The 16,081-nt window shown below is 41.2% G+C and overlaps 2 protein-coding genes across 2 annotated transcripts in view; one reads left to right on the top strand and one right to left on the bottom strand.

Moving 5' to 3' along the window:
- Positions 1 to 16,081, bottom strand: part of LOC138749907 (cell migration-inducing and hyaluronan-binding protein-like) — a 115,207-nt gene that overhangs the window by 62,041 nt on the left and 37,085 nt on the right. The window lies entirely within an intron of this gene.
- On the top strand, positions 1,236 to 2,017 carry LOC138749994 (mediator of RNA polymerase II transcription subunit 30-like). The gene has a single exon (XM_069912130.1). The coding sequence runs from the start codon at positions 1,295 to 1,297 to the stop codon at positions 1,829 to 1,831; it is 537 nt and encodes a 178-aa protein (XP_069768231.1). The 5' UTR covers positions 1,236 to 1,294; the 3' UTR covers positions 1,832 to 2,017.

Consider the following 16,081-nt stretch of genomic DNA (forward strand, 5'->3'; position numbering starts at 1 on the left):
CTCGGGTCCTTGGTGTAAAAGACACAGAGAAACAACCATACATCACACATACAGAAAAACAAAACGTGTGCAGGACAAGTATTCATCTGTAAAAATAAATAAATATAGTTTCATGAATATGAGAGTCTCGGAGGGTCAGGGCGAGCAGTTCCTTGGGTCGTTCGGCATTCTCACTGCCCGTGGGAAGAAGCTGTTCCTCAGCCTGGTGGTGCTGGCTCTGATCCTCCTGTATCTCTTTCCCAATGGGACCAGCTGAAAGATGCTGTGTGCGGGGTTGAAGGGGTCCTCAATGATTTTGTGTGCCTTCTTCAGACAATAATCCTGGTAGATCACATCAATGTTGGGGGGGGGGGGTGGGAGACTCCACTGATCCTATTTGTCACTCTTATTGTCTTGTGGACTGACCTCTGATCCATTTCTCAGCAGCATCCATACTACACTGCGATACAGCCAGCCAGGACTCTCTTGATAGAGCTCCTATAGAAGGTTGACATCATGGTGGCCAGTAGCCTTGCCCGCTTCAGTCTTCTCAGTCACTGTTGCACCTTCCTGACAAGTGAGGAGATGCTGAGTGTCCACGATAGGCCAGTAGTTAAGTGAACTTCAAGGAACCTGGTGCTCTCCACTCCCTCTCTCCTACAGAGTTGATATGTGGTGGAGGGTGGTTATTCCTGGTCCTCCTGAAGTCTACGATCATCTCCTTCACCTCGTCCATGCTGAGACTCGGGTTGTTCCTCTCGCACCATGTCACCTGATTTTCTGCCTCTTCTCTGTCGTGCGGCTCATCGTTGTTGCTGACGAGGCCAACAACTGTTGTGTCATCTGCAAACTTGATGACACTGTTGGAGCTGCATCTGGCAATGCAGTCATGGGCTAGTAGCGTGAACATGAGCGGGCTGAGCACACAGGCTTGAGGTGTGCCAGTGCTCAGCGAGATGGCACATGATGTCTGCCACTGGCCTGGACTGATGGTTATGCCATTCATCTGAATGGGTCTGACACCTCTGGACAAAACTTAAAGCTTTGTGTTTGACTGATACCTGGAGCCACAATACCACCTCATTACTCAGGAAGGTTGAGGAGGGCAAGGCTACCGCCCCCCATCTTGACAACATTTTACAGGATCACAACTACATCAGACCACAGGCCAATAGAGAGGATCATCAAAATTGCAAAGGAGAGGACTCCGCTTCAATGGTGCGCTGCGGCGGCTGCTGCTTCACACGATCCGGCGGGCGGGGTGGCATGAGGTTACCCTCACTTTCGGCATACTGACGGGTCAGAATAAAGTGTCATGGCTACACCTCCTGTACCTGGTCCAGGGATGCCTGGAGCATTTACTGGACCCCAGGGGCAGGCAGGACGGGAAGTTAATACAGCTTCTCTTTGTCGAATTGGCCAAGAGACGGTACAAGACATTGTCTCAAGAACAATGGAGATCTTCCAGCTTCTAAGAAACATGCAGTTGCCAAATGGTGTATCATATCACACTGCCACCCACCAAGACCGACAGGGGAAGCTGCAAGAACACCTTCGCCAGTTGTCTGTGCTCTTCAGGAAGTTACGACTAGTCTACGATAAATGCAATGAAAACTGTGCCGGTTTAGATCCTATCGCAATGGAGCAACTTATTCCTTATGTAGAAGATGAAATTACAAAGCATGAAGATCATAGCTTGGGAAATCAACTCCACCTAGCAAGTGAAGAGAGGCGGGAAATTGTAGAGGTAAATAAGAAACTTAAACAGAAAAACCAGCAACTGAAACAAATAATGGATCAACTACGGAATCTGATTTGGGACATTAATGCAATGATGGCAATGAGAAACTGAATCGCCGATTTCTGTTGGTATTTTGATTGAATGTATGTGCTTATGGTGATAATCAGGGCCAGCACCTGCTAACTAAGGATGCTGGCTGAAGTACTATTTTAAAAATGAATCCAAAAGAGGTGTGCACAGGGAAAATTATCCAGGGCTGAATGTCACTTTGTGAACATTATATTAATTTGAGAAACCTATTTAATGTATTTGTGCAGCAAAGACCAGGTTGACCTGGTAGAGGGTCTAAACACTAATCCTGAAGAGAAGCAGCTCCACTGTTTATAAGAAGAATTTCAGCTAAGTAGCAGCTCTATTTCTGTCCCCATTTCTGTACAGCACACCTGCCTGCTACACGATTAGTGTGCTTTCCTTTCTGTCTTCAATCAGGTTGTGCTTATTTTTCTTTTGAGAATTTGTGGTACATTGGCAGTTGAGCCTTTTGTTTCTTGATAGCTCAATGTTTGAAGCTGCAATGTCCACTGCTACTGTCTTTAAAACTGGACATGCTCCACAAACTCAAAATGATTTTGGACATAACCCTAATCAACCAAATATAGATTTCTATATTATGATCTGCAAGACACTATTCTAATCCATTTACTTTGCTTGATCCTGATCAATTGAACCATATTGTTCCAGTTCATTCTGCATGTTGTTTAGAAATCCTAACATTTAGGGAGCTTTTTGGAAAATCAGTTGCTTATTGCCTCTAAGCTGCAAAGCTTTATTTTGATAATTCAATATTTTAAAGTTAATTTGTTCCAGGGTACTATAAAAATATTTTAGATAATTTAAGACCAATTTTATAAAATAATCATAAATGTTTTTATAAAAGTGAACAACTCTAAACAGCTGCTTTGCGAGTTTATAGAAAATGATTCTATTCCCAAAACTTAGTTACCTTAGGAACAAGGCAACGGATCGTCTACATCATGGACCTCAAGAACAAGATCAAGTCTTGAATCAATGACTTGAAAATGGAGCCATGAAAGAAGTTATTTTATAATATATAGTTGTAATTTTATCCAGGGTCTAAGATTTTGGAAGGAGGTTTAATGCTTACCAATGCTGACATTCCATGTCAGGAATATAATCTGATAAAACCATTAATGAGTTTATCAAGATAAAACTTCCATTTTCTTATTGAAAAAAAAATCGCAAAGGAGATGATCGGAATCTTTCTTTCCTCTATCGATGATATTCACTGGGAGCGTTGCTTAAAGAGGGCTCAAAGAATTGACCCAAGACCATCAAGAAGGAGGTACAAGAGCATCAAAATCAGGATGGCTAGGCTGGGAAGTTCCTGCAGGCTGTGAGATGGATGGACAGTATCCTGTAACTGAGTAAACCATTCACAAATATTTATATACATTTATTTTAAATTGTATCTTTATGCCTTTGTGTGATTATTCTGAACGACGTATCATGTGTGTCTGAGGTTCCGAGAAATGTTGCTTTGCCTGGTTGTATATATACAGTCAGCTGACCACAAACTGAAATTTTACTCCATTCTACTGCAAAAATCTGTAAAATCTCTTCAAGGGATTGTTCTCCTCTCCCCGACGAATTGTCTCTCACTGATCCCCATTCCTGGAATCCCTGCTGCTTTCTTCCCATCCCCCTACCATTTTGATCAGGTGCCTGCCTACACTTTTCTCACACCTTGAAGAAGGGCTCAAGCCCAAATCGTTGGTTCTTTATCTTTATCTTTGATATATAAAGGACACTGACCTGCTGAATTTCTCCAGTGTTGTGAAATTGAGTTATTTTATGTAATTTTAACACTCCTAAATATTTGTTCATACCTGAAGATGTTTTTAATTCTCAAAATACAAAACAATTCAAAGTTCAGATAATCAAAAAAAGATAAATTATTTATAAGTGCAGCAGTGTTGTGGGGATGGGCTACAGCAGTCACATGCTAGAGGCCACCTCACCTCTCAGAGAGAGGAGTGAAGTGTCCTTGCAGTCCATCCTTTACCTGCGGAAAAGGTCCATAGGAACAGGGTGGCACCTCAGCACGACTCCAGGATGAGGGTCTAAATGCTGATTCAGTCTGTCCAAAATGCTGCCCACTTCACAAGCAGGGAGATACCATAGTAAAGGAGCACTGTGAAAGGAGATGTAGTGGGGCATCATCGTGTGTACATAGGGAGTAAGGAGATGTAGTGGGGCATCATCGAGTGTAGACAGGGTGTAGGGAAATGTAGTGGGGCATCATTGTGTGTCAGTAAGGGTGTAGGGAGATGTAGTGGGGCATCATTGTGTGTCGGTAAGGGTGTAGGGAGAAGTAGCGGGGCATCATCGTGTGGCAACAGGGTGTAGGGACTTGTAGCGGGGCATCATTGTGTGTCGGTAAGGGTGTAGGAACTTGTAGCAAGGCATCAATGAGTGACGGTAAGGGTGTAGGGACTTGTAGCGGGACATCATCGTGTGGCGACAGGGTGTAGGGAGATGTAGTGGGACATCATCGTGTGGAGACAGGGTGTAGGGAGATGTAGTGGGGCATCATCGTGTGGTGACAGGGTGTAGGGAGATGTAGTGGGGCATCATCGTGAGGCGACAGGGTGTAGGGACTTGTAGCGGGGCATCATCGTGTGTCGGTAAGGGTGTAGGGACTTGTAGCGGAGCATCATCGAGTGTCGGTAAGGGTGTAGGGACTTGTAGTGGGGCATCATTGTGTGGCCACAGGGTGTAGGGACTTGTAGCGGGGCATCATCCAGTGTCGGTAAGGGTGTAGGGACTTGGAGCGGGACATCATCGTGTGGCGACAGGGTGTAGGGAGATGTAGTGGGGCATCATTGTGTGTCGGTAAGGGTGTAGGGACTTGTAGCGGGGCATCATTGTGTGTCGGTAAGGGTGTAGGGACTTGTAGCGGGGCATCATCCAGTGTCGGTAAGGGTGTAGGGACTTGGAGCGGGACATCATCGTGTGGCGACAGGGTGTAGGGAGATGTAGTGGGGCATCATTGTGTGTCGGTAAGGGTGTAGGGACTTGTAGCGGGACATCATTGTGTGTCGGTAAGGGTGTAGGGACGTAGCGGGGCATCAGAGCTCTCTTATGATGATCGTTGTCAGATTGATTGGCTGTTCACCAGGCACATCAGCCTGTGTTGCCACCTCATCAGTTTGTAGGTTTTATTTTTCTTTGTGTTGTTTTGATAATTTTAGCCAATTTTCAAAACATGCTATTTACGTTCTGTGGAGATTAATAGATTATGTGGAAGAAAATCAGAAACATATGCAAACAGTTTGAAGTTTTTGAGGAGTTGCCACTCTGTGGTGCTCTTTTATATGACTGAAAAAATTGTTACAAAGGAAATGAGAGAAAAGAAAAACTTGACATCTTGGTCCCTGACAGAGGTTCTCTGGCCAATTTCAGACTTCGGTTGCAACTGAAAGCCACGGCATTGTCCATGATCAACAAGATTGAAAGGGTGCAGAGAATTACTAGGATGTTCCCGGGGCATGAGGAGGATGTAGAGAAAGGTTACATGGGTTAGGACTTTATTCATTGGTGGATGAGGGGATATTTGATAGATGTAAACAAAATCATGAGGGGTACAGATAGAGCAAATTCAAGCAGGCCTTTCCATTGAGGTTGGGTGAGAGACAAAGCAGAGATCATGGATTAATGGGGGGGGGAGGTGAAATGTTTGGGGGAGCATTAGGGGAAACTTAGTGGATGGTCAGAGGGTGGAACAAGTTGCCAGCTGAAGTGATGAATGCAGGCTCAATTTTGACATTTAAGGAAAATTTGAATTACGTTCGTCATTGGGAAGGATATGATCCAGGTGCAAGTCAATGGGACTAGGCTGAATCATGGTTGGCGCAGACTAGATTGGTTGAAGGTTGTGTTTCTAGGCTGTAGTGTTCTATGGTTGAAAAAGTGCCACTTGTGGAACTTGCCATAGACTAGGGTTAGGGTTTCTTGGGAGTCTAGAGTTTGATGGAGAGACTGGAGGGAGGGAAGGGAATGGAGACACCCCAAATATTGGAGTGGGAACTCATGGGGATTGAGACAGAATAAAGAATGTTGCCATACAGCAACAAGGAGGAGAGGGAACAAAGGCCAATGAGATGGAGGAGGATCGCAAAGGATCAGAGGCAGGAGATCAGCTGGAGAGAAAATGTGGGACAATGAGAGGGAGATCAAGGGTTTGGTTTGGGATTGGGGAGGAGGACGAAGGAGTGGTGGATAAAATACTTTCACCACCTTGCAGGTCTTCCTGATGTGGCAGCAGCAATCAGACCACAGTGTTAAACAATCCCAGAACAACAATCCCTTGCAACGCTCCCACCATGTGTATCTAATCCAGAAATCATGTCAGAGCCACAAGGCTGACTCAACAGGTTAATTTTTCTGAGTGATGCCAAACCACCCAGAAAGTGTTGTTATTCTGTTTTGGTAATGGAAAAATTGAATCTCAATTGCAATAAACTGAAGGAAGAAAATCAGCCTAAAAGCCACTGAATTTCTAGGTGATTATTGCTTAAATACCAGCTGAGCCACCCGGCTTCAAATAAAAAGGCCAAGAATGATTTATTTTGAAAACTATCACCCTGGGTCTTACCGTGATGGAAAACAGAAATATTTTTTATCATCAAGGACATCCGTCGTCTCTTCCCTGGCCGTCTGAAGGAGACGGGGATGGTTTAAATTTTGGGGACTTAAGATGCAACTACACTGGCCGCCCATAATTACAACCTGCCCAATGATTGCCAGAAGGTTCAGGCAGAAGTGATGATCTGGACCGCAAGAAGTGAGTGGAATTCCCCTGTGTTGGAGGCTGCGTGATCCTTGGGATTGAACCTCCACGTCATTCCTTTAATTTAAAAAGAACCCCTTCATTAAATTGAATTCAAGTCGAAGAGAATTATCTTCAAATTAAGCTCGGAGTTACTCCTCTTTATAAATCTTCACTTCATAAATTTTCACTTCATAAATCTTCATAAATCTTCACTAGGGACCTTATTGCACTCCAAATACTCTACTGTAAAATGTTTACTTTCCCTTTGTCAAATAAAGTTTAAAACCGACAATAGAATAAATACTCAATCATGCTCTAAACACCTGCTGAACCTGCATGGTTTAAAAATTTTTGAGAGTTCCCACTCTGTACTTGATCTATAAGAGTGACCATCATCTCCCTGACCGCTGCTTATATTGAACCAGTTCCTTGCTCAAGTGCAGATTTGATTGGCTCGAGGCTGGCTGAGGGGGTACCAGATATTGGAACCGGGACCCGAGAGGTTGCCGGAGGCTTTCCGATCACGCCAGATCTAGAGCCTGGGTTCCTGGTGGTTTGGACTGGAGGCCGCGGAAGAGCTTGGAGGCGAGTCCGTGGACACTCACTGACTCTTAGGGGACTCTCGCTTCTCTTTCTCTGTTTGTAAGCGGCACTGGGTCATTTCTGCTGATGGAAATTTTGTGTAATATCAAATTTTCTGTTTTATTACATGACAATAAAATAATCTTGAATTTTGAAAAGTGCTTTGGCTTCATCTCACAGATCAAGTCATTTTGGTTAGTCAGTTAATTATCCACCCTGGCAAACCTCTGGAATTCCCTGACCCAGATGGCTGTGGAAGCTTTATTCAAACTGGAGATCAATCTCTTTCTGAGCATCCAGTGGTTCAAGGTGTATGTGCATATTGCAGGGAAATATATGGGGGCAGTGCAGGAAATAGTGTGGAGATACGAGAACAGCCTTGATCTTGATGAAAGGCAGAGCAAGCTCAAGTGGTCAACATGACCTCCCCCTTGTTTCGTATGTTCTTCTGTGAGAACCAGGCCTGGTTGAATGAGAATGACAAGGAGATCCAAGAGCTCATGGGGGTGGTGTGAGAAATATTCAAATGTATAGTAGCATCTGCAGAATGGGAATCAGAATTCACATTTCACATCAAAGTTCCTCCATTCCAACACTTGACCCAATTTTCTCCACCACTATCATGCCAACTGCAGTTTTTGGATTTATGATTGTGGCTCAGGTGCTGCCTCACAGCTCCCAGAACTGTGCCCAGTCCCAAATTCCCAATTATCAGGCAAGTTGCATTATTGATGGCCAGCACTGATTTCATATTATGAGTCCTCAGAATGTAAACTATCACTGTCTCCTTCAGAACGCCAGTTTAAAGATGACAGATGACCTTGATAATAAAAATATTTCAGTTTTCCATCAAGCTAAATGTCTCCTCCTGTAGGTTAATGTATGGTTGTGCATTTTGGTAGAGGAAATAAACGGTCAGATTATTATTTGGATGGGGAGAAAATTCAAACCTCAGAAGTACAAAGTGACTTTGGGGGGGGTGCAAGATAACCTGAAAGTTGACCGCCAGGTTGGATCGGCGGTAAAGAAGGCAAATGTTATGTTGGTGTTCGTTTCAAAGGGGATTGTGTATAAAAATAAAGAGATGTTGATGAGACTCTATGGGGCACTGGTGAGACCTCATTTGGAAAACTGTGAGCAGTTTTGGGCTCGATATCTTAGAAAGGATATAGCAAAGTTGGAGAGGGCACAGAGGAGGTTTACCAGAACGATTCCAGGAATGAGAAGGATAACATATGAGGAATGCTTAGTGGCTCTTGAAATCTATTCATTAGAATATAGAAGAATGAGAGGGGATCTCATAGAAACATTTCAAATAGCGAATGGATTGGTCAGAATGGATGTAAATCAGATATTTCCCCTGTTGGATGATTCTAGGACAAGAGAGCAGAGTCTAAGAATTATAAAGTACCAATTTACAACAGAGATAAAGAGAAATTTCTTTAGCCAGAGGGAGGTGGATTTGTGAAATTTGTTGACACATGCAGCTGTGGAGGCCCAATCACTGGGGGAATTTAAAGAGGAAATTGATAGGTATCTAATTAATCAGGTGATATGGGATATAGGGATAAGGCCGGAACTTAGAACTAGATGCGAGAACAGTTTAGCTCAGGGAAGTTTCAAGGAGCAGGCTCGAGGGCCTCTGTTCCTTTTTCTTGTGATCTTGTGAACATACCTTTGCCCTCCTAATGGCTGGCTACTCTCACACGTTGGCTCTCAGTGACTTCTACACGGCACACCTTTCAACATCAACACTGCCAAATCTCTGAACATTTAACAAATACTCTACTCACCCACCCTGCTCACAACCTGTTCTCTTCAGTGCTGTGGCACAGAAGATGCATGCGTTTGAGAACTTGAATCTCCAGATTCAAGGATAGTTTCTTTCATACTGTCAAACTCTTGAATGGATCTCACACTGGCAAAAGATGATGCCCCGATGCACTATGCTCGATACCCACTATTTGACTCGTGTTACGCCACTTCCTACATTATCATTTATTAGTTATTATTGCTTGACCTACTGGATCATTTGGATTGTTTGGAAGGCATGCAAAACAAAGCTTTTTACTGTATTTCAGTAAACAATCAATTCAATCCAAGCCAATCCACTCAATGCTCTTCAAAGTGGATGACCTCAATTTTCCACATCTGTTTAAGATGAGGGGAGGAAAGTTTAGGGGAAAACGCCAGGCACGAGTTTATTTTTGTACACAGAGGGTAGTGGGTGCCTGCAATGCATTGCTGGGGGGGGGGGAGGGGTGGTGGTGGAGGAGGCTGGCACAATAGGGACATTTAAAAGGCTCTTAGACAGGCACATGGTTGCAAGAGAGTGATGGGTGTGCAGTTGGGAAGGTTTAGATTGCAGAGTTTTTTTAAAACTGTTTTCTTTTAATATGAGTCAAACAGATATATATATATATATATATATATACATATAGCACCTGGCAATGTGGTTAGGGAAGGGGTTCGAGCTTTTCTCCTCTACTATTTTCTTTTTTTTTGTAATATAAGTCTTTTTTCTAAAAAAAATCTACTATTTAGAATATGAATTATGGATATGATTTACAATTTATGTATGTGAATGTTAGACAGAATGTCTTATTTAGTTTATGTAACTGCCTATACTGTCTTATTGAATTGTACCCTTTTTGTTTGTACAAGTTCTTTCTTAAAATCAATAAAAATATTAAAAAGGAAGAAAGGATCACACCAAGGGCCAGAGGACGTGTGCTGCAATGCTCTATGTTATGTTATTATGCTCCATCTGCTCTGTTTTCATTCATTCTCTCAGCTTTCCCATCTCTCCTGGAAACCTCATTACATCCTTCTCAGCACCGACAGCCCCATCTGGTATATTAGTGTCAGCAAACCTAGAAACCTGATGAGTTCATGCCTTAAACAAATTATTGATTGAGATTATGAGGAGCGAGGTTTCAATTTCTGCGGTATTCACTAGTCAGCCTTCCAACCTGATCCATTTATCCCCACTTTTGCCCAATTACCAATCCCCATCCTTGTTAGTATTTTACCCTGATTTCATATACTCTAACCTGATTGGTTGACTTCATCAGGAACTTTAATGAAAGTCTTCCAAAAATCTAACTACACTCCCTTATCCAATCTACCAGTCACTTCAAAGAACTCCAGATTAGTCATACATGATTTATTCTTCATAGATTCACACTGATACTGCAAAACTATTATTCTTTTCATGTTCTGTTCATACATATTTCATTTTGATTTGAGTATTTTCCCCACCACCAACATTAGGAATCAGGGGTGTGACAGAGTATATAGAGGTGTTTGGGAGATAAATTGGGAAAGGTTTGTTATAGCAGGTCACACTCAAACACTTAGAAACACAGAATGTTTGCAGGAGCTTTTGCAAGAGAGCTCAGACTCCTGATGGACTGTTATTTGCAAAAGGCAACAAATGTAACAACAGGCAGTAGCAGCTTTGTCTGGAAAACAGAATTTACTGACTGGAAGGTCATGTGATCTTTGCAGGCAGAGAGCCCAAAAAAACAGGCCTTGCTCTCAGAGTTGGAGGGAGAGGGGGAGGAGAGAGAGAGGGGAGGGGGAGGAGAGAGAGAGAGGGGGGAGGGGGAGAGAGAGGGGGGAGGGGGAGAGGGAGAGAGGGAGAGAGGGGGAGAGGGGAGAGGGGGAGAGGGGGAGAGGGGGAGAGGGAGGAGAGGGAGGAGAGGGACAAGCTGGCAAGCTTTGGAAGATGGCCTGGTCAAAGGAGAGGACTGGCTGTCCGGTGTTTCCCTTGGAATAGGAGAAACAGAAAGGAACCTTGTGGTGACCTGAAACAAAGAGGTTATCATTTGAAAACTCTGAGGGGACAAGTTTCATCAGCAGGACTGGAGTGGCTAATTAAAAAGGAATCAGTTGTGGATGTCCTGGAACTCTCTCTGAAAACCAACAAGAACCTTTCTAAGCGGTAACCATTTACCTGTTAAGCACGAAAGCCTGGTGAACTTTATTAATGTTAACTTCTGTGCACAGTAGAAGCATTGCCTGCAACCAGTGAGATTGGACTGTGAACCAATGAACTTTGCTGAACTTACACACACATTTGCTTAGAATTAGAAGGGGGTTAAGTAGGTTAAGTGGGTCAGTGAGACATGTTAAAGTTTGATTCTATTTTCATGCTCAAAGATAATTAAAAGCAGCTTTTGCTTAAGTGACCCTTTGTCGTGATGCATCTCCATTGTTGCTGGGTTTTGGGGTCCTCTGGACATAACAGGGGATTTGTACATGAAATAATCAGACTGAAACTTCACAAATTATTGGATAGTTTTCAGCTAGAAATGCATGGATAATTCTGGGAACTGCATTTCAAGAAGGATCTAAAGGTCTTGGAAAGGCCATGAAGGCAGCGTGTTCTCAGCGATAAGTTTAGGTCAGGTGAAAAACATTAGGTCTTTTCTCTGTAAAACAAAGAGCAGATCCAAGGGCGATTTGGAAGATGATGCATTTTTAGCAAGTGGGCCAGTAGCCATGGAATTAAAATTATTTACAGAATATCTGGGGCCAGAATGAGCAGGAATGTTGGGATCTGAAACTCTCGAGAACCATAGAGCAATACAGCACAGAAACAGGCCCTTTGGCCCTTCCAGACTGTGCCAATCCATTTTTCTGCCTAGTCACATTGACCTGCACCTACTTCATAGCCCTCCATTGGACCCCTCCCCTACCTGTCCAAAGTCTTCTGAAATTGAGCCTGCACTCACCACTTCAGCTGGCAGCTCATTCCCACTCCCACCACTCTCTGTGTGTGAAGTCCCCCCAGTATTCCCCCTTAACTTTCCCCCTTTCACCCTTAACCCTACCTACATTTACTCTTAACTCTCTCTTAATTGTAACTACATTTATCAAATCTCCCCTTATTATTCGATGTTCCAGGGAATAGAGTCCTAACCTGTTTAACCTTTCCCTATCTCAGTTCCTGAAGTCCTAGTAAATCTTCTCTGCACTCTTTCTATCTTATTGATATCTTTCCTGTAGTTAGGTGACCAAAACTGCACACAAAACCCTGAATTTGACCTCACCGATGTACAACTTTGCCATGATATCCCAAATCCTATACTCCCTTCTTTGATTTATGAAGCCCAATATGCCAATCCTATCCACCTGTGATGCCACTTTGAGGGAATTATGTATCTGTATTTCCAGATCCCCCCATTCTACCGCACTCCTCAGTGCCCGACCATATACCGTGTATGTCCTTTCTTAGTTTGTCCTTTCAAAATGCAGCACCTCATATTTGTCTGCATTAAATTCCCTCTGCCATTTTCCCAGCTGGCCCAGATCCCCCTGCAAGCTTTGAAAACTTTTCTCGCTGTCCACAACATCCCCAATCTTAGTGTCATTTGTCAACTTGCTGATCCAATTTACCGCATTATCATCCAGATCATTGATATAGATGACAAACAACAATGGTCCCATCATCAATCACTGGGGCACAGGCCTTCAATCTGAGAAGCAATCGTTCAGCACCACTCTCTGGCTTCTCCCCTCCAGCCATTGTTGAATTCACTGCATTACAAATGGATAGATGCAGGGGCAATAATTTTTTTTTTTTTTTTAAATTTTTTATTTTTCACACCATAAATCACAATAGCCATGATATACACTTTTTCTTTTCCACACATTTACAGTGACTTTTTCTCCCTCCCCCCTCCCTCCTCCCAAGCCACCCCCCCATCCCCCCCCCTCTCATCCATTTTAGTTATACAATCTAGGTTGCATTAATTCAGTTAGACAATGTTGTCATTCAACAAAAATACACCAGAAATTCTACTGAGTCCATTCTTTTCTTTTCTTCTCCTTCCATCAACTTAGGTAATGTTTGTTCCCGGTAGGTTTTCGCTATTGTATTTAATGTAAGGCTCCCATACTTGTTCGAATATTTCAATATTATTTCTTAAACTATATGTTATTTTTTCTAATGGAATACATTTATTCATTTCTATATACCATTGTTGTATTTTCAAATTATCTTCCAATTTCCAGGTTGACATAATACATTTTTTTGCTACAGCTAGGGCTATCTTAACAAATCTTTTTTGTGCATCCTCCAAGTCAATTCCAAATTCTTTATTTTTTATGTTACTTAGGAGAAAGATCTCTGGATTCTTTGGTATATTGTTTTCTGTTATTTTATTTAATATCTGATTGAGATCATCCCAAAATTTTTCTACTCTCTCACATGTCCAGATTGCATGAATTGTTGTTCCCATTTCTTTTTTACATCGAAAACATCTATCAGATACTGTTGGGTCCCATTTATTTAACTTTTGCGGTGTAATGTATAGTCTGTGTAACCAATTATATTGTATCATACGCAGCCTCGTATTTATTGTATTTCTCATCGTTCCAGAGCATAACTTCTCCCATGTTTCCTTTTTTATCTTTATATTTAAATCTTGTTCCCATTTTTGTTTAGTTTTACCATTTGTTTCCTCATTTTCCTTTTCTTGCAGTTTAATATACATATTTTTTATAAATCTTTTGATTAACATTGTATCTGTAATCACATATTCAAGGTTACTTCCCTCTGGTAAACTCAAGTTGCTTCCTAATTTATCTTTCAAGTAGGATCTCAGTTGGTAATATGCCAGCGCTGTATCTCCCGTTATATTGTACTTATCTCTCATTTGTTCAAAGGATAAGAATCTACCTCCTGAAAAACAATTTTCTATTCTTTTAATCCCTTTTTTTTCCCATTTTCTAAAGGCAAGGTTGTCTATTGTAAAAGGGAGTAGCTTATTTTGCGTCAATATTAGTTTTGGTATTTGGTAATTTATTTTATTTCTTTCTACATGAATCTTCTTCCATATATTGAGGAGATGGTGTAATACTGGAGAAGTTCTATGTTGTACCAATTTTTCGTCCCATTTATATAATATGTGTTCAGGTATCTTTTCCCCTATTTTATCTAATTCTAGTCTCGTCCAGTCTGGTTTTTCCCTTGTTTGATAAAAATCTGATAGGTACCTTAATTGTGCGGCTCTATAATAATTTTTGAAGTTTGGCAATTGTAAGCCTCCTTGTTTATACCATTCTGTTAATTTGTCTAGTGCTATCCTCGGTTTCCCCCCTCTCCATAAAAATCTGCTTATTATTTTCTTTAACTCTTTGAAGAATTTTTCTGTCAGTTGTATTGGCAATGCCTGAAATAAGTATAGTATCCTTGGAAAAATGTTCATTTTAATACAGTTTATCCTTCCTATCAGTGTTAGTGGTAGCTCTTTCCAATGCTCTAAATCGTCCTGTAATTTTTTCATTAGTGGATTGTAATTGAGTTTATATAATTGGCCTAGATTTTTGTTTATTTGCACACCTAGGTATCTTATTGCCTGCGTTTGCCATCTGAATGGGGATTCCTCCTTAAATTTTGAGAAATCCGCGTTATTCATAGGCATTGCTTCACTTTTATTTACGTTTATCTTGTATCCCGACACTTCTCCATATTCCTTCAATTTCTTATATAGTTCTTTTATTGATAGTTCTGGTTCTGTTAAGTACACTATCACATCATCCGCAAACAGACTGATTTTATATTCCCTGTCTTTTATTTTTATTCCTTTTATATTATTATCTCTTCTTATCGATTCTGCTAGTGGTTCTATAGCTAGCGCAAACAATAATGGTGATAGTGGGCATCCCTGCCGCGTTGACCTGCTTAAGTTAAATTGCTTTGATACATGTCCATTTACTGTCACTTTCGCTAACGGTCCCTTATATAATGCTTTAATCCAATTAATATACTTCTCCGGTAAACTGAATTTTTGCAATACTTTGAACAAGTAATTCCATTCTACTCTGTCGAAGGCCTTCTCTGCGTCTAAAGCAACTGCTACTGCCGGTGCTTTATTTCCTTCTACTGCATGAATTAAGTTAATAAATTTACAAATATTGTCTGTTGTGCGTCTTTTTTTGATAAATCCAGTTTGGTCTAAATTTACCATTTTCGGTACCTGTTCTGCTAATCTGTTCGCTAATAGTTTAGCTATTATCTTATAATCTGTGTTTAGCAGAGATATTGGTCTATATGACACTGGTGAGAGTGGATCTTTCCCTTGTTTTAGTATCACTGTAATTATTGCTGTTTTACATGAATCTGGTAAGTTTTGTGTCTCATCAATCTGGTTGATTACATCCAGGAGGGGCGGTATTATTAGGTCTTTAAATGTTTTGTAGAATTCTATTGGGAGTCCATCCTCTCCTGGTGTCTTATTATTTGGTAAATTTTTTATTATCTCTTGTATTTCTACTGTTCCAAATGGTTCTGTTAATTTATTTTGTTCCTCTATTTGTAGTTTTGGTAGTTCAATTTTAGTCAAAAATTCATCTATTTTCCCTTCTTTCCCTTCGTTTTCGGTTCGGTATAATTGTTCATAGAATTCTCTGAAGTTTTCCTTAATTTCTTTTGGATTATATGTAATTTGTTTGTCTTTTTTCCTTGTTGCCAATACCATTTTCTTAGTTTGCTCTGTCTTAAGCTGCCATGCTAGGATTTTGTGTGTTTTTTCCCCTAGTTCATAATATTTCTGTTTTGTCTTCATTATATTCTTCTCCACCTTATATGTTTGTAATGTTTCATATTTTATTTTTTTATCCTCCAATTCTCTTCTTTTGGTTGTATCTTCCTTTATTGCTAATTTTTTTTCTATGTTTATTATTTCCCTTTCCAACTGCTCTGTTTCCTGATTATAGTCCTTCTTCATCTTGGTTGCATAACTTATTATTTGCCCTCTAATGAATGCTTTCATTGCGTCCCATAGTATAAACTTATCTTCCACTGATTCCGTATTTACTTCAAAGTACATTTTTAATTGTTTTTCAATAAATTCTCTAAAATCCTGTCTTTTAAGTAGCATGGGGTTTAATCTCCATCTATACATTCTTGGAGGGAT

This window comes from Narcine bancroftii, chromosome 14 (assembly GCF_036971445.1).
Source record: "Narcine bancroftii isolate sNarBan1 chromosome 14, sNarBan1.hap1, whole genome shotgun sequence".
Taxonomy (NCBI): domain Eukaryota; kingdom Metazoa; phylum Chordata; class Chondrichthyes; order Torpediniformes; family Narcinidae; genus Narcine; species Narcine bancroftii.

What these genes read in the sequence shown, in the direction of transcription:
- LOC138749994 (XM_069912130.1), top strand. Translation starts at nt 1,295, where the DNA reads ATGGCTACACCTCCTGTACCTGGTCCAGGGATGCCTGGAGCATTTACT.